The following is a 19,232-nucleotide window of genomic DNA, read 5'->3' as shown; positions in this document are numbered from 1 at the left end:
TCATACCCTCTGGAGCCCAAATTTGGCCGCAAGGCACCTATGATGCAAGTGTGGGGGTAGGGATGGTAGCCCAAACAGGAGATCCAGATGTAGAATCATAGAATCATAGAATATCAGGGTTGGAAGGGACCCCAGAAGGTCATCTAGTCCAACCCCCTGCTCAAAGCAGGACCAATTCCCAGTTAAATCATCCCAGCCAGGGCTTTGTCAAGCCTGACCTTAAAAACCTCTAAGGAAGGAGATTCTACCACCTCCCTAGGTAACGCATTCCAGTGTTTCACCACCCTCTTAGTGAAAAAGTTTTTCCTAATATCCAATCTAAACCTCCCCCACTGCAACTTGAGACCATTACTCCTCGTTCTGTCATCTGCTACCATTGAGAACAGTCTAGAGCCATCCTCTTTGGAACCCCCTTTCAGGTAGTTGAAAGCAGCTATCAAATCCCCCCTCATTCTTCTCTTCTGCAGGCTAAACAATCCCAGCTCCCTCAGCCTCTCCTCATAAGTCATGTGTTCCAGTCCCCTAATCATTTTTGTTGCCCTTCGCTGGACTCTCTCCAATTTATCCACATCCTTCTTGAAGTGTGGGGCCCAAAACTGGACACAGTACTCCAGATGAGGCCTCACCAATGTCGAATAGAGGGGAACGATCACATCCCTCGATCTGCTCGCTATGCCCCTTCTTATACATCCCAAAATGCCGTTGGCCTTCTTGGCAACAAGGGCACACTGCTGACTCATATCCAGCTTCTCATCCACTGTTACCCCTAGGTCCTTTTCCGCAGAACTGCTGCCTAGCCATTCGGTCCCTAGTCTGTAGCTGTGCATTGGGTTCTTCCGTCCTAAGTGCAGGACCCTGCACTTATCCTTATTGAACCTCATCAGATTTCTTTTGGCCCAATCCTCCAATTTGTCTAGGAGCAGTTGTTTGATTCCTTTACCACCATGTTCTTACCTGAGCAGGGCACACTACCTAAAATACCAGCATACTGAAATGGCCCCAGGGCAACAGATCAGGAAAATTCCATGGTTGTTCCTTCAAAGAATGTGGGACACCATGTGAGATGAATTCCAGGTCATTTCACCATGGGGAGAGCTGAAGGAATCACACAGTCATAGACACCAGCTTCTCCTGGTGCCAGTGGGTGCTCATGTCCCCCCGCTCCCAGCCCCGCCCCAACTCCACCCCTGCCACGCCCCCATTCCAACCCCTTCCCCAAAGTCTCCACCCCAACTCTACCCCCTCCTTGCCCCTATTGGACTCCTTCCCCAAATCCCCGCCCTGGCCCCGCCTCTTCCCCGCCTCCTCCTCTGAGCATGCCGTGTTCCCGCTCCTTCCGCTCCCTCCCACAGCTTGTTACACCACAAAACAGCTGTTTCGCGGCAGCAAGCGCTGGGAGGAGAAGCGGGGAAGGCACGCTCAGGGGAGGAGGCGGAGGTGGGAGGGTGGGACAGGGAGCTGCCGGTGGGTGCAGAGCACCCACCAATTTTCCCCCATAGGTGCTCCAGCCTGGAGCACCCATGGAGTCAGCGCCTATGCACACAGTGAGTGGAGAAATCCCATTGTACTTGTTCTGACCCAGGATATCATAACCCGTTTCTGCACCAATTTGTGCAAGATCAACACAGTATTGAAGTTTGATGCCACCCTGATACAGAGAGTAGATTAACCATTAAAACAGTTGGTAGCTGTCAGATATATACTGAACTTCAGACCTCACAAAGGCACACTGGCAAATACAGTTGATGCCAGAGTCCTGGGAGAAGAAAACCTTTTACATAAAATTATGGCTTGCATAAATTCAGGATCACGTAATTTGGCCTCGACGGGGTGGCACTGATTTTTCAGGGGCTAATGGATGGGACATTACAATTGCATGGGCAGTATGCAGCGGTTCACCGCTACCATCAACTGAAAATTGGTTTTGGTCCCGTATCGTGTGGCAGCATTCCCACACAGAGTGCAGGGGCAGTGCATTACACCCAGAAAAGAAAGGCAGCATCAATTGCTAGTCTGAATAGTTTGCAAGATGCAGTTTTCCCTGAAAATCTGAGCCCCTGTTATCGGGGAATCATTTCTTCACTCCCAAGGGTGGCTCTCAGGCTGAAGTTCTCTAGGGTCTATTTTCTGCTCTTCCCACTGCTCACAGAGTCCAGGGAATTGTCTGGGAGTCCTGGCCAACCTGAGAGTCCACAGGGACTGTTCGGGGGGAATCATAAAGGTCACTGTGCAGCATGTAAAGTGTCAGACATGTGACATTCATACACTGATTCTCAAGACTCTGCCTTGCAGTAGCAGTAAGGAGATTTCCTTTCTCTGCTGAGTGAGATTGCGGTGAGTTGCCTATTTTTGCATTAAAGTTAGTGCTGAGGGATCAGGAAGGGTTCCAGGGTTCAAGTCAAGAACCATCTGGGCAGGAATTCACCAGCACAGTGACTTGAATTGTTTAGTACTCTCAGAAACACCAAGGGATTTACCTGGTAAAATTGGAACGACAAATGTATTGGAAATACTTTAGACAAATATTTGTTTTTAAGTTCAGTTCCCTTTCTCTTCCTGTGTCCTTCACTCTCAGTAGCTTCCTTTTTTGGGTGGTGTAGTTTTTCCTCTGGTTCGCTCAAGTTTTCCAATTCAGCAACTTCACTGACCTGTAAGGAAGTGCAGCCAAAGCCTCTGCGGTGGGTATGTGTGTTACCAGGAGGTTCACAACAAGAATGAACCACACACTGGCTATATTCTGCTCTCACATTCTGTCTTCACTGGGTCACTCCAGATTGACACTGGCCTCTCTGAGAGCAAAATCAGGGCCCCTGTGTTTTGAAATTCCCAACTTTCATTCCCAGTCTCAGAACACCACATGAACTGGTGGTTTCCCTCAGACACTTTCAGCACCCTAACAGAATAGCACTCTCTGCAGCAGGACCCAAAGCCGTGATTTTCACAGCCAGGAGCCGAAAGTTAAACACTGAGGGTGAATCTGGCCCCCTTGAGATCAAAGGCCAAATTCTCAACAGAGCCAGGAGTTCCCCCTAAATCCACATGTAGTGACTTAAATAAATGCCCTGATTTACATCAGCCATGAGTCTCCAGTGACTTCATCTGGAGTCATCCCATGGCCTCTAAGGATGGGTGATCCTCTTTGGACTCAAGAAGAACTGACAGGAGAGTTGCTGAAATCTCAAACTCACAGGCTTAAACCTTCAAAACAATTAGGATAACAATTTTTTTTCAAGGGGGAAGAGGGGTCTGCTCTCTCTGAGCCCCTGCATCTCTGTTTCTGGAGAGGATGAGAAGCACAAAAGGCAATAAAATTAAAAGCATGTTTCTGGCTTAGAGGTGGTGTTGCAAATGTCACCGGGGGAGGTCCAGAAACACACACAGGAGTGGGACAGCGGGACATGCAGTGTCCTCGGAGTCCTGAAACTATGCAAAATGGGGAATGGACGTCCTCCCCAATGCACAGACCAAATAGGTGCCATGAGCCCTCCTAGGTCCGGGAGGTGTCTCAGACTGGAATGTAAAGTGGACCACACTGCAGCAGATCGTCTCTGACACTGTGCCTTATCCGGACCATCCTTCCTCCCATAAGAAAGCACACTACAGTTTCGTGGCAACGTCAGCCATTGCCAACATGGAAAAGCAGCCTCAGAAAGGTATGTCTGGGTTTCTAACTGGCTGCAGTACGTCAAATCTTTGTGTCGTTTTGAGGAAGAGTTACTCATGCTGGCTCCTTTTAGTCTCCACATACTCTCTCCCTCCCACTGGGTCTGTCCCCCTCTCCTTCCCTGCACAGGCTGAGCTGCTACAGGGGTTCTCTTTGCCCCCAGAAAGGCTGTTCAGTCTCATCTCCCCCTTTCCCTGGGGCAGGCAGACACTAAGTCTAACCTAGTCTGAGGAGATATTTCTGTGAGCCGTCACTGTGGTGTGTGGCACCTGGTTTTGGTCCTGAGTGAGGGGTATCCCTATGTGGCAGGGATGGAAGTTCTGGGGACGGGGGATCTACATGGACCAGTGACCAGCACCCAGGGGCAGCCCTAGACTAGCTGCCAGCAACTGGCGCCCTAGGTGAACCATGCAATCGGCATCTCCACCCCCAAACCCCAAGGCAGATCTAGGCTGAAGTTTTTGGTAAACTGGGAAACATTGTGCCCCTTTTTTCCTTTTAATGTTTTTTAAGCGTTTTTTTTAAACAGAGGCTTAATTATTCAGTTTGTCTGTCCGTCTGTCCAACCAATGTTTCTGAGATCAGATAAAACAGAGACACAACATTTTCAGAATAGATTTGCACATGACAGCTAGATGATATTTCAGTTCAATTTCAAATAAAAATACATTAAATTGTTAATTATAATTTTTATTATTATAAATCCCAAAACATCCATTATGCTATCCTGCTTTAACGGCCATTACCACCACATCCAATACAGAAAGAAATAAGAAAACTCTTCAATGAACTTTAACCTGTATTTACAAAACACTCTGAATAAAAAAAACCCCTCTGTTCTCTTAAAACATGACTTTTCTTGCCTTAAGTTTTGAAAATTCAGTCACTAGTTATTTTAGATCCAGTTTTCCAGGTATTTCATGCTCTACTGACATTGTGGCAAGTCCAACGAGTCTCCCTTGCACCCTTGTTGAATGCAGAGATGTTTTTATCAATTTTAATTTTGAGAAGCTACTTTCCCCACTAGCTACGGAAACTGGCAAAGTTAAAAGAATGTGTAGAGCTATAACAATGTTTGGAAAACTGTCTGTGAGTTTATTTTCACAAACAAACTTCAGTACTTCTTCAGGAGTGGAATGTTTCTTGAGTTGTCTTGAAAAAGCCTGAAGCTCGCTAAACAAATCTGTAGCATCAATGTCTTTTGAATTTTCATGAGTCAATGCCGACTCCAGTTTTATACAAAATTCTCTTATCTGTTTTGCTGTTTTCTTTTGCAAGCTGTGGATATCGTATAGAAAGCCAAATACTGACTCTAGGTGCTACATCTGTTGAAATCTTTCATCAACCGAGTGAATAGCAGTATCAAGAACTGCAAAGTAGAAATTCACTTTGAACCTTTGTTTTGGGTTCTGATTGAGTGTGTCTCATCCTTTATATGAAAACTGCTGCTTCTTTTACCAAATGCAAACTGGATCTGGTTCAAATTCTATCGGAAAGTCTATTTCTGCAACAAGCTCGAGAGAATCTACCAGTGTTCTTTCGAACCCTTCATCACCAGCAAACCTGGTGGCTGAACTTTGTGACTTTGTCCTTACCCATAACTATTTCTCATTTGGGGACGATGTATACCTTCAAATCAGCACTGCTATGGGTACCCGCATGGCCCCACAGCATGCCAACATTTTTATGGCTGACTTAGAACAACGCTTCCTCAGCTCTCGTCCCCTAATGCCCCTACTCTACTTGCGCTACATTGATGACATCTTCATCATCTGGACCCATGGAAAAGAAGCCCTTGAGGAATTCCACCATGAATTAACAATTTCCATCCCACCATCAACCTCAGCCTGGAGCAGTACACGCAAGAGATCCACTTCCTGGACACTACAGTTCTAATAAGCGATGGTCACATAAACACCACCCTATACCGGAAACCTACTGACCGCTATTCCTACCTACATGCCTCCAGCTTTCATCCAGACCACACCACACGATCCATTGTCTACAGCCAAGCTCTACAATACAACTGCATTTGCTCCAACCCCTCAGACAGAGACAAACACCTACAAGATCTCTATCAAGCATTCTTACAACTACAGTACCCACCTGCTGAAGTGAAGAAACAGATTGACAGAGCCAGAAGAGTACCCAGAAGTTACCTAGTACAGGCCCAACCAAGAAAATAACAACGCCACTAGCCATCACCTTCAGCCCCCAACTAAAACCTCTCCAATGCATCATCAAGGATCTACAACCTATTCTGAAGGACGGCCCATCACTCTCACAGATCTTGGGAGACAGACTAGTCAGTGCTTACAGACAGCCCCCCAACCTGAAGCAAATACTCACCAGCAACCACACACCACACAACAAAAACACTAACCCAGGAACTTATCCTTGCAACAAAGCCCGTTGCCAACTGTGTCCACATATCTATTCAGGGGACACCATTATAGGGCCTAATTACATCAGCCACACTATCAGAGGCTCCTTCCCCTGCACATCTACCAATGTGATATATGCCATCATGTGCCAGCAATGCCCCTCTGCCATGTACATTGGCAAACTGGACAGTCTCTACGTAAAAGAATAAATGGACACAAATCAGATGTCAAGAATTAAAACATTCAAAAACCAGTCAGAGAACACTTTAATCTCTTTGGTCACTCGATTACAGAACTAAAAGTGGCAATTCTTCAACAAAAAAACTTCAGAAACAGACTCCAACGAGAGACCGCTGAATTGGAATTAATTTGCAAACTGGATACAATTAACTTAGTCTTTAATAAAGACTGGGAGTGGATGGGTCATTACACAAAGTAAAACTATTTCCCCATGTTTATTCTCCCCCCCACCACACTGTTCCTCAGACATTCTTGTCAACTGCTGGAAATGGCCCACCTTGATTATCACTACAAAATGTGTTCCCCGCGCCCAGCTCTCCTGCTGGTAATAGCTCACCTTAAGTGATCACTCTGGTTACAGTGTGTATGGTAACACCACCCATTGTTTCATATTCTCTGTGTGTATAAAATCTCCCCACTGTATTTTCCACTACATGCATCCGATTAAGTGAGCTGTAGCTCATGAAAGCTTATGCTCAAATAAATTTGTTAGTCTCTAAGGTGCTACAAGTCCTCCTTTTCTTTTTTCATCACTTCTGAATTCCTCCAGAAAATTTTTAGTTTGCTGCAATTTTTTAATAGCAGAATGTATGTTCAAGTTTATTTTTCTGAAGCTGCTTACTAGTGAGGTTAATCTCAAAAAGGATATTATACCACAAAAAGAGTGAAGTCACCCATTTGAACTTGGAAAGGCCATTTGCAAGAGCTTCTGCATCTGAACGTGCTGTATTGCCATATGATCCAGTAAAGGTAGTATCATCAGAAATTTCAATTAGGGCATCATAAATGTTTCCAAGTTCATAGTGAAGAGGCTTCAAAGCATCAATGCGACTCTCCCATCTTGTCTGACTAAGTAGTTTCACAGTTAGAGAATTCACATGGTGAGTCAGAATCTCCCAACGACGTGTTGAGTCTGAGAAAAAAACAGAAACATGTTGCACCAGGTCAAAGAAACTGCTTGCCTCCAAACAGCATCTAGCAGCATCATTGACAACCAAATTCAGAGAATGCGCACTGCAAGGAACGAAAAAGGCCCTAGGGATTGATTTCCATCATTCTCCTTTGCACACCATTGTCTTTACCCTTCATATTACTCCCATTATCATAGCCTTGGCCACGTAAGTTTTCAACAGATAATGACATTGTTTCAAGCTCTTGTGGAACAGTTTCAGTCATAAATGCTCCAGTCATCTCCTTCAGTGGTACGAAACCCCAAAAATGTTCCTTTATCAGCACTTCAACATTATCTTCATCTGCAGGCTTTTCCGTATCCACAAAATGAATGATCATCGTCATTTGTTCAACATGACGCACATCTGGTGTACAGTCCAGTGTTATTGAAAAATATTTTTCAGAATGGGCAGCTTCTACAATTTTCTTTTTAATGGCTTTTGCTAGGATTTGAATCACTTCATTCTGCATATTTTTCCCTAAGTAATGAACCTGTGTTTCATGATCAGTTATTTTACATAGATGCTTCTTCATGACTGGATCAAACAAAGCTAGGTATGCAACAAATTTTAAAAAGTTTCCATTACTTGGAGTGTATAATTTTTCATTTCTACCGCAGCCATGGAATACTAAATTTTGTCCACCAAGAACTTTCACTAAAGCAATCAGACGCTCTAATATTTGTTGCCAATATTCTTTTTTTTCCTTGATCACATGTAAATTTTCTTCATAGATAGTTTTATTATAGGTGAGAGGTTTATTGCAGGAGTGGGTGGGTGAGATTCTGTGGCCTGCATTGTGCAGGAGGTCAGACTAGATGATCATAATGGTCCCTTCTGACCTTAATATCTATGAGTCTATGAGTTTTTCCTTTTTTCAATAGTAATTCAAAAGTTCTTTCCAATTTTGAAAACATTCCGAATGTTCTGTACTTCTTTCATGTGAAGAGAGAATTGAAGATATGTTTTTCCAGTCCTTTGAACCATTTTCAGTAAATGATGTACTAATTGCTTGATTTCTAAACAACTTGCAGCAAAAGCAAAACACAGAGTCCTTCGACACTGAATATTGTAACCAGTTTCCATGAATTTCTTCCCCATTAATGAGTTTCCTCTCATAATGCTCAGCAGATAATTTTCTTTTATTTCCATCCTTAGGGAAGGGAAATTCATGAACTTGTTCAGGTCCATGTTCCACAAGAATTTGCCGCACACTGTCATCACATCTGGGCCATGAAGTTGGGTCCCCATACTGTAACTTATTTGTAACTTCCTCATCCTTTCTTCTTTCTACTTCATTTACTTCAATTTCTGCATGTGTCTCTGAAGGTGAATAAATTTTCTCCACTTCCATATCCATCTGATGCTGTGAGCTGCTTTCATCTAGAAGTAAGTTTCCATCATCTTGAGTTTCCAAACTGCTTTTTTGTGGATGTGAGCTACCCTCATCTCAAAGTAATATACCTTCATCTTGATGTTCCAAACTGCTTCCATTCGGATGTGAGCTAACCTCCTCCTCTCCAAGTAAAATTCCTTCATCTGGATGCTGTGAACTGCTTCCATCTTTATTTGGATTAAAGAGAAGATATTTCAGGAAAGATCCTTCCTGTTTTGCTTGGTCCTTTTCCTTCTCAGCCTTTTGTTTACGATACTCAGCTCCTCAGGATTTTCTTTTTCCTCTTTCTGCCATGGGGCATTTCAATATTGTTATATACTGTGCTCCCGACTGCAAGCATGATCGCGTTAAGGATGGCTGACACACCCACCACATGGTTGGCGATTTAAACCACATTGCAGCCATCCCAACACTTCTTTTCACTGCTTAAAGGTTCAGTGATTAGTAACATACACTCACTTCCCTATTAAAACGGTTAGTTACAGCATTTACACAGAAACACAATGATCTTTTTTGATGTTATAACCCCACACCTGTTGTTTGGAAAGTAATCCCCTTCCTCACGGTTACCCACTTGGAGTGTGATGTCATCACTTTCATAGTCTATTAAGCATTAATATTTTTCTTTTATGGACTTTATTGCATGTGAACCAGTTATAACAAAGAAAAGTTCATAATTATACAGCCCAATAATAATGCTAAGGTTTAATAACGCTTAAAGATACTCACATTTTGGATTTATAATGCTGAAAGATGTTATTCTTTATTCTTTGGCACCAAGAAACACAATTTTCCACAGTATTCACTCGATTCTTAACCATCTACCTGCAACGTGTGTTAAAATGACCATTTGATATCAACTTGTGATATCTCCACTCTACATGAATTTCCAGCTATGCGACCTTGATGTATATTCGAGTTAGGAGTCACTAGCGTTGCAGCTTTTGCCTCTCGCAGACGTGTTTCATTGTGGCTGAGTTATTGCTTATCAAAATTGTGGAGTGGGTCATCTTGACCCTGCCTCACAAATTGAAAAAGAAATTGGCTAAATATTATTTATTTTTGCAGTAAATAAAAGATTTGACGTATTAATGCATTCTCAGAAATGTAGAGAAATGAATTATAACTCATATTCCGTCCATACGCACATGGGAATTGAAATAATGACATCTTCATTATTTTATTTGTATTTTTTCATCTTTTTTTTTAATTTGATTTTTCCCCCCCTAGAATTTGGTGCCCCATTTAATTTGGCACCCGAGGAGACCACCTAGTTCGCCTATATGGATGGGCCGCCCCTGCCAGCATCAGGGGTTGTGAGGCAGGAAGCGGGGTGTACAGAGTCAGGCTGGAAGTGCTAGAGGCGGTGGGGGCAGGCAGGGGGTGTACACAGAGAAGTGGGCACTGCTGAGGGTTGTGGAGGCAGGCAGGGTGTGTACAGTGACAGGCGAGTAGCACTGAGTCTTTGTGGGTGCTGTGACATTCTATACCTTGGGGGAGTGTACTGTAACCCCCATATTCCAGATCTTACATATAGAGCATACCTGGTAAAGTATCAGGGTAAAGGTTATGATCTGCTGAAAGTCATTTCTCTATCCATATTTGTGCATCATTAATGCATATGAAGTTATGAGAATTGTGTTGTACGGTGGTCACTAAAACATGCTATAAGTTGGGGAATCAGCCAGATATTAGCTCTCCAGAGGCAACAGAAAGGAAACCTAGCAGATCACCAGTCCAGATAACATGAGGGGAACGTCACAGTGGCGCAGCGAACAGGGTGTATGTGCAGCTTGTTACTCCAAGTGAAGTTCACACTTTAAGCACTGATATTTCTGATTTTAAGTGAGTCTTCAGTGCAGTGGCTAAGAAAAGTCAGGAGGAGGTCACAGTTTTGTTATTTTATGTTTGCTTATTTCAGGTGAGGGAAATAAGCACAAGAATGCAGAAAAATGACTACCAGTGAGGCAGCTACAAAACTAGAGTGGGCCAGACTGGCAGCAGCAGAGAAGGAAAAGTACTGTGATTTTCAAACGTGGCAGGCAGAAATGAGGCTCAAAGAAGAGGAGGCTGCACTCCAAAGGGCTATGGAGGCAGAGGCAGCCAGGGAGGAGGCTGCACACAGAAGGGCTATGGAAGAGAGAGAGAGAGAGTGCAAAAACACCAACTGGACTTGATAGAGAAGCAGAACCAGAGGCCCTAGCCCCCAATGACTCCCATCACTCCCAAAATCCACAAATGGGAACACTCATGTCCTGCAGACAGTGAAGATGATGATATTGCTGAATATCTGACTGCCTTCGACAGGCTGTGTGTGATACATGATAAGAGAGTTCCTACCCTGATTGCAAAATTAACTGGTAAAGCTCGAAATGTATTCAATGGAATGGCTATTGAAGATGCTTTAGACTATTGTAAATTTAAAGATACTGTTTTGTGAAGTTTTCATATTACCCCTGAAACATATAGAGTTAAATTAAGGAAACTTAAGCGTGATATTGGGATGAGTAATGGGGAATATGTAAACAAAATGAAAGATTTGTTGGGGGAGGTGTGACATTCTATACCTTCAGGGACAGTACTGTAACCCCCATATGCCTCATTTTCATATGATCATGATCTTACATATAAAGCATACATTGTAAGGTATCGGGGAAAGGTTATGATCTGCTGAAAGTCATGTCTCTATCCATACATGTGTATCATTAATGCATATGGAGATATGAGAATTGTGTTGTATGATGATCACTAAAACATGCTGTAAATTGGGGAATCAGCCAGATATTAGACCCCCAGAGGCAACAGCAAGGAAAGTAACCAAAGCCCGGGCAGGGTGTCAAACAATCCATCAACAGCCATTGTCCAGCAAGGGAGCTCCAATGCAATGACTCACCTGCATGAGGCCCCGCAAAGGGAATTGCTTAACCTTGCTTGGAGAGACTCAGCAATGCCCCCCAGAAATGCCTGGACTTGTGCTCCCCAAGAACATGGACTGAGGGTATAAAACAGACTGTGCCATTCTTCTGCCCCCACCTTCGCTGTAAGCAGCTAAGACACCGAGAAGAAGACAAGACCCAGGTTTAAGGAACAAATCTGTATATTAAGGACTGCAACATCCAGTGGGGTGAGAAAAACTGCTTAATCTAGATATTGCCCAGTCTAATAGGGTTGAGAGTTTAGACTGAGTCCTTATAGTTTATTTTTGGTAACCACTCTTTTTGCCTATCACTTAATATCACCTAAAATCTATCTTTGTAGTTAATAAATTTGTTTGTTTAGTCTACCTGAAGCAGTGTGTTTGGTTTGAAGTGTGTTAGAGACTCCCCTTGGGATAAAAAGCCTGGTGCATATCAATTCTTTTGTTAAATTGACAAACTCATATAAGCTTGCAGCGTCCCATGGGCATAACTGGACACTGCAAGACGGAGGTTCCTAGGGTTGTGTCTTGGACTGGATATATTGGCTACTGTCATTCAGCTGCACAATCCAAGGAACTGCTTACATGCCAGAGACTGTACGTAAACAGCCCAGGAGTGGGGGATCTCACAGGTGAGCAGGGTAAGGCTGGCTCCAGGAGTCAAGGATAGGAGTGACCTAGCAGATCACTGGTCTGGATAACACCAGAGGGGAACATCACAGGGTTGCAGAGCAGCATGTAGACAGACGGGTGGGCAGTGCTGCTGAAATAATTTTTTTTCATTGTGATTGTTGGTCCAAGGCCAGCTTTGGGACCTTTCCTGGTACAGAGTGTGTTTGGGGAGTTTCAGGGTCTCTTTGCCTTGGCAAGCCACAGAACTGCTGTCTCGGTGTCACAAACTTTACTCAGTTTTGCTTCCAATTGTTTTTGTTATGTAACTTCAGACATTTCACTGGTAGAAATAACCATTGATATTTTTGTGACACTGTACCCCATATTGTTCATAGGGATATTATTAAGATATGATTATAGTTTATAGCATAATTATGATACATTTTATGCAAGATGAGTCATGTACTATAAGGACCTCATAGAAGAAATGGTTGTAGGGGACAACCTTGGTTTGAGCGATCATGAGCTAATTCAGTTCAAACTAAATGGAAGGATAAACAAAAATAGATTTGTGACTAGGGTTTTTGATTTCAAAAGGGATGACTTTAAAAAATTAAGAAAATTATTTAGGGAAGTGGATTGGACTGAAGAACTTGTGGATCTAAAGGCCAAGAAGGCCTGGAATTACTTCAAGTCAAAGTTGCAGAAACTATCAGAAGCCTGCATCCCAAGAAAGGAGAAAAAATTCATAGGCAGGAGTTGTAGACCAAGCTGGATGAGCAAGCATCTCAGAGAGGTGATTAAGAAAAAGCAGAAAGCCTACAGGGAGTGGAAGATGGGAGGGATCAGCAAGGAAAGCTACCTTATTGAGGTCAGAACATGTAGGGATAAAGTGAGAAAGGCCAAAAGCCATGTAGAGTTGGACCTTGCAAAGGGAATTAAAACCAATAGTAAAAGGTTCTATAGCCATATAAATAAGAAGAAAACAAAGAAAGAAGAAGTGGGACCGCTAAACACTAAGGATGGAGTGGAGGTTAAGGATAATCTAGGCATGGCCCAATATCTAAACAAATACTTTGCCTCAATCTTTAATGAGGAGCTTAGGGATAATGGTAGGATGACAAATGGGAATGAGGACAAGGAGGTAGATATTACCGCATCCGAGGTAGAAGCCAAAATTGAACAGCTTAATGGGACTAAATCGGGGGGCCCAGATAATCTTCATCCAAGAATATTAAAGGAACTGGCACATGAAATTGCAAGCCATTAGCAAGGATTTTTAATGAATCTGTAAACTCAGGGGTTGTACTGGATGACTGGAGAATTGCTAACATAGTTCTATTTTTAAGAAAGGAAAAAAAGTGATCCGGGTAACTACAGGCCTGTTAGTTTGACATCTGTAGTATGCAAGGTCTTGGAAAAAATTTGAAGGAGAAAGTAGTTAAGGACATTGAGGTCAATGGTAATTGGGACAAAATACAACATGGTTTTACAAAAGGTAGATTGTGCCAAACCAACCTGATCTCCTTCTTTGAGAAGGTAACAGATTTTTTAGACAAAGGAAACACAATGGATCTAATTTACCTTGATTTCAGTAAGGCATTTGATACGGTTCCACATGGGGAACTATTAGCTAAATTGGAAAAGATAGGGATCAATATGAAAATTGAAAGGTGGATAAGGAACTGGTTAAAGGGGAGACTACAGCGGGTCACACTGAAAGGTGAACTGTCAGGCTGGAGGGAGGTTACTAGTGGAGTTCCTCAGGGATCGGTTTGGGGATCAATCTTATTTAATCTTTTTATTACTGACCTTGGCACAAAAAATGGGAATGTGCTAATAAAGTTTGTGGATGACACAAAGCTGGAAGGTATTGCCAATACAGAGAAGGACTGGGATATCATACAGGAACATTAGATAACCTTGTAAACTGGAGTAATAGTAATAGGATGAAATTTAATAGTGAAAAGTGCAAGGTCGTGCATTTAGGGAGTAATAACAAGAATTTTTGTTATAAGCTGGGGACGTATCAGCTGGAAGTAACAGAGGATGAGAAGAACCTCGGAGTATTGGTTGATCACAGGATGACTATGAGCCGCCAATATGATATGGCCTTGAAAAAAGCTAATGCGGTCTTGGGATGCATCAGGCGAGGTATTTCCAGTAGAGATAAGGAGGTGGAATATTGTGTGCAGTTCTGGTTTCCCATGTTTAAGAAGGATGAATTCAAACTGGAACAGGTACAGAGAAGGGCTACTAGGATGATCCGAGGAATGGAAAACCGGTCTTATGAAAGGAGACTCAAGGAGCTTGGCTTGTTTAGCCTAACCAAAAGAAGGCTGAGAGGAGATATGATTCCTCTCTATAAATATATCAGAGGGATAAATACCAGAGAGTGAGAGGAATTATTTAAGCTCAGTACCAATGTGGACACAAGAACAAATGGATATTAACTGGCCATCAGGAAGTTTAGACTTGAAATTAGATGAAGGTTTCTAACCGTCAGAGGAGTGAATTTCCGGAACAGCCTTCCAAGGGGAGCAGTGGGGGGAAAAAGACCTATCTGGCTTGAAGACTAAGCTTGATAAGTTTATGGAGGGGATGGTATGTTGGGATAACATGGTTTTGGTAATTAAATGATCTTTGACTTTTAATGGTAAATATGCCCAATGGCCTGTGATGGGATGTTAGATGGGGTGGGATCTGAGTTACTACAGAGAATTCTTTCCTGGGTGTCTGGCTGGTGAGTTTTGCCCACATGCTCAGAGTTTAGCTGATTGCCATATTTGGGGTCGGGAAGAAATTTTCCTCCAGGGCAGACTTTTCACCTTCCTCTGCAGTGTGGGGCATGGGTCACTTGCTGGAGGATTCTCTGCACCTTGAAGTCTTTAAACCACGATTTGAGGACTTCAATAGCTCAGACATAGGTTAGGGGTTTGTTACAGGAGTGGGTGGGTGAGATTCTGTGACTTGTGTTGTGCAGGAGGTCGGACTAGACAATCATAATGGTCCCTTCTGACCATAAAGTCTATGATTCTATAATATGCCATTGGAAAAGTTATGACTTTCTGAATATGATTATCCTATTTGTATGCATAACATATTATATTATATTGCCTGAAGTTATGAATATTGAATACTTATCTGTTTTTCAAATGTAGTTACACCTGGGTAACGCCCACTAGGCAAGATGTTTTCAGTCTAGATAGCTGGTTGAGAAAGGCCTATTCAGGGCAATGAGCCATTGGGGGAAACAACAGGCCTTAAGAGAAACTTATCTCCCACCTTGTGAGCCTCCCTGAGAATGCGTCAGACAGCTTATAAGTAATGGATGTTATGACTCTACAAGGGCATGTGACCAGGCCACATAACTCTGGACTCCAGCCTGGGGAGTCTGTAATTTTCCCACAAACTGATCTGGGAACCAAGTTTTGAAACAAAGGGTTCCCGCCATATGTTAAAGCTATATAAGGCAGGGAGTTACATTATCAGTGGTTCTTCAGTCCCCACTCACAAGGATTGTTAATAACTATAAAATATTTACCCTACTATTTGTTATAAAGTATGTAACCCCCTTTGCTGTGCTTCTGTCCCTTCACAGGCACCTTGAGCATTTCTGAGTTGTATCGACGCATCAACCACCTCATGGCAGCTTTCAACCTCACCTCCTCTGACCCTTCAACATTCATCCTAATGGGCATCCCTGGGTTGGAGGCTGCCCATATCTGGATTTCCATCCCTTTCACTACATTCTACATTATCAGCCTGTTGGGAAATTTCACACTTCTGTCTGTTGTAGGTAAGGAGCAGACCCTGCACAAGCCGATGTACCTGCTGCTCTGCATGCTGGCGCTTACAGATATCGCAACACCTACCTTTGTCGTACCAAAGGCACTGTGTATATTTTGGTTCAATTTGAAAGGTATTACTGTGGCTGGCTGCCTCACCCAGATGTTCTTCCTCCACATGGTTTCTGTTATGCACTCAGCCGTCCTCGTGACAATGGCCTTCGATCGCTACATTGCCATATGTAACCCTCTGAGATATGCCACCATCTTCACCAATGCACGACTAGCTAAGCTAGGGCTTGCAGGTTTGATAAGAGCTGTTCTCTTCATTCTGCCCCTGCCCTTGCTCGTGAGTCAGCAGCCATTCTGTGCCAACCGCATTATCCCCCACACGCAATGCGAGTACATAGCTGTGGCAAAGATGGTGTGTGGGGACATCACCGTCACCAGGATATATGGCTTGGTGCTAATGTTTGTAATCAATGGGTTAGACTTGACGCTCATTGCCCTGTCTTACGGTCTGATCATCAGGGCCGTCCTCAGAATCTCCTCTAAGAGAGCCCACCAGAAAGCCCTCAACACTTGCACAACCCACATCTGTGTGATGCTGACATATTATACCCCTGGCCTCTTCTCCAATATCACACACCAGTTCAGGCAAGGCATCTCTCCCTACATTCACATCATCTGGGCCAACATCTATCTCCTTATCCCTCCGATGCTCAATCCTATCATTTATGGGGTCAAAACCAAAGAGCTTCGTGACAAAGTAGGCAAATACACCTGCAGAAGGTGATCGCCTGTGGTCACTGACTTTAAACTGGGTGACTAGAGGGGGAAAGCATATCTCTTCATTAATCAAGGGCACCCTGTCCCAGTTTGGTTGAGCTAACCATTATGGAAGTTCACAGTCTGAGAAGTTCCTCCCACCCAATATCTTGTCACTCCATCATTAAGCACTGCTCTTTCTATTGCTGAGTTCCATCTCTCTGACCATCACCTGACCTCTTTCATTGTCACCCATCAGCCTACCTCCCCACACACCCTGTTACTCAGCCTTTCTGTGACTCTAAGGTTATGTCTATACTACCACGGTAAGTGAACCTACTCTACACAACTCCAGCTATGTGAATAATGTAGCTCGAGTCGACATACCTTAGGTCAAGTTACCATGTAGTCTACACCACGGGGCAGTTGAGGAGGGAAAATCTCCCATCGACTTATCTTACTCTTCTCATCGGGAGTCGACTGCAGAGCCATCTGCAGTCAATTTGGCCAGTCTTTACTAGACCCGCTAAATTGACCGTCGGTGGATTGATTTATGAGCGTCGATCCCAGCTGTAGTGTTGACCTGCCCTAAGACTACCATAAAATACTGTAGCATTTTGATGCAAAGTGGTCTTCCATTAGTCCCTGTGTGGTCATGGTTCTTGTTCAGTTTTACAAAGAGAAGCTACACTTTCAGATAGCCAAAGAGAAAAAGAAAGAAATGGCAAAGCTGAACTTCTTTATCATATGTACAGTGATCTGATGAGCAAAATTTACCTGATTTTTCTACGTTGAATCCATCAGGAAACCTGGAGGATAATCCTAATGTTTCAGTTGGAAAGTCCTAATACAGGAAAGCTGCTGTAGGAATTGAGGACATTCTACTAGAGCTTACTGGGGAGAGTTGTGAAACTGTGTGTTTTTGCAAAAAGAAAAGGAGTACTTGTGGCACCTTAGAGACTAACCAATTTATTTGAGCATGAGCTTTCGTGAGCTACAGCTCACTTCATCGGATGCATACCGTGGAAACTGCAGTAGACATTATATACACACAGAGACCATGAAACAATACCTCCTCCCACCCCACTGTCCTGCTGGTAATAGCTTTTCTAAAGTGATCATCAAGTTGGGCCATTTCCAGCACAAATCCAGGTTTTCTCACCCTCCGCCCCCCCCACACAAACTCACTCTCCTGCTGGTAATAGCCATTACCAGCAGGAGAGTGAGTTTGTGTGTGTGGTTTTTTGGAGGGGGGTGAGGGAGTGAGAGAACCTGGATTTGTGCTGGAAATGACCCACCTTGATTATCATACACATTGTGAAGAGAGTGGTCACTTTGGATGGACTATTACCAGCAGGAGAGTGAGTTTGTGTGTGGGGGGTGGGCGGAGGGTGAGAAAACCTGGATTTGTGCTGGAAATGGCCCAACTTGATGATCACTTTAGATGAGCTATTACCAGCAGGACAGTGGGGTGGGAGGGGGTATTGTTTCATGGTCTCTGTGTGTATATAATGTCTACTGCAGTTTCCACGGTATGCATCCGATGAAGTGAGCTGTAGCTCACGAAAGCTCATGCTCAAATAAATTGGTTAGTCTCTAAGGTGCCACAAGTCCTCCTTTTCTTTTTGCAAAGACAGACTAACATGGCTGTTACTCTGAAACCTATGTGTTTTTGAGAACTGGACTGCTGTATTTAACTACGACATCACCTTTGAGTAAAAATAACTTTCTGCTTTGCGCAGTTGATTTTGGAGTGGACCAGACTATGATCTTTCCTTGCATCCCAGAGAGGGTTCTTTGTGATGTACCCGTGCCCACAGAGTGGGGTTTCTTGTTTCCGTGAACCTTTCCCATGTTTTTGTTTATTGTTCTTACAGTTGCTGTTTAATAAATTATATTTGGTTTGAACTTAATTTAGTGATCGGGGGTCAGGGAAGTGTCCAGTGTGAAGAGAGTACCTTGGAGTGGGGACACCCTAGCCCCTGTCCCTAACTGACCATGATGAGACTGGGGGTTCAGCCTCCCAGGAATCCTGGACCCAGCCGTGTCACCATTATGAGGATTTTGCCACACAGGAGAGTGGAAGGGGAGTCCTTGAGGTCAGGCAGGTCTGTGGGAAAAGGGAGTGGGGATTCAGACCCTTTCCTCAGCGAATTCCCCTGGGGTAATGCAGAAGCCAGGAAAGTTCCCCACAATAGTTCCCCACTTACATTAGGGAACTGGGACAAATGGGTGGGTTGGATTTTAGTGATGTGTAAAGAGATGTGTAAGTTGTGAAATCTTCATATGAATGATAAAAGCTGAAATGTGTAACTTTAGGGGGCACACTTACTGAGTAAGGTGAATGTAACATCACTGCAAGAGACGGCTTCCCCAGGACTAATATTTTCCTGTACTATTTTGAGGTTAGAACAGTAAACCTGACGTTTATTTGGCCTCTTGAACCTATTTCATAACAAATGAAAGCTTGGTTAAGCAATTGACTACACAATTGATCAACAACCAGTATGAAT

General features: G+C 43.5%; 1 protein-coding gene across 1 annotated transcript; it reads left to right on the top strand.

Annotated features, from left to right (window-relative positions):
- Positions 1 to 15,772: 15,772 nt before the first annotated feature.
- LOC140897814 (olfactory receptor 52P1-like) lies at positions 15,773 to 16,747 on the top strand. Its single transcript, XM_073310946.1, has one exon. It carries the CDS (start codon positions 15,809 to 15,811, stop codon positions 16,745 to 16,747), a length of 939 nt encoding a protein of 312 aa, XP_073167047.1. The 5' UTR covers positions 15,773 to 15,808.
- Positions 16,748 to 19,232: the final 2,485 nt, after the last annotated feature.

The sequence above is a fragment of the Lepidochelys kempii genome, chromosome 1 (genome assembly GCF_965140285.1).
Source record: "Lepidochelys kempii isolate rLepKem1 chromosome 1, rLepKem1.hap1, whole genome shotgun sequence".
NCBI lineage: Eukaryota > Metazoa > Chordata > Testudines > Cheloniidae > Lepidochelys > Lepidochelys kempii.
This window is presented reverse-complemented; position numbering and strand designations above follow the sequence as displayed.

Coding starts and splice junctions, on each gene's coding strand:
- LOC140897814 (XM_073310946.1), top strand. CDS start 15,809: ATGGCAGCTTTCAACCTCACCTCCTCTGACCCTTCAACATTCATCCTA.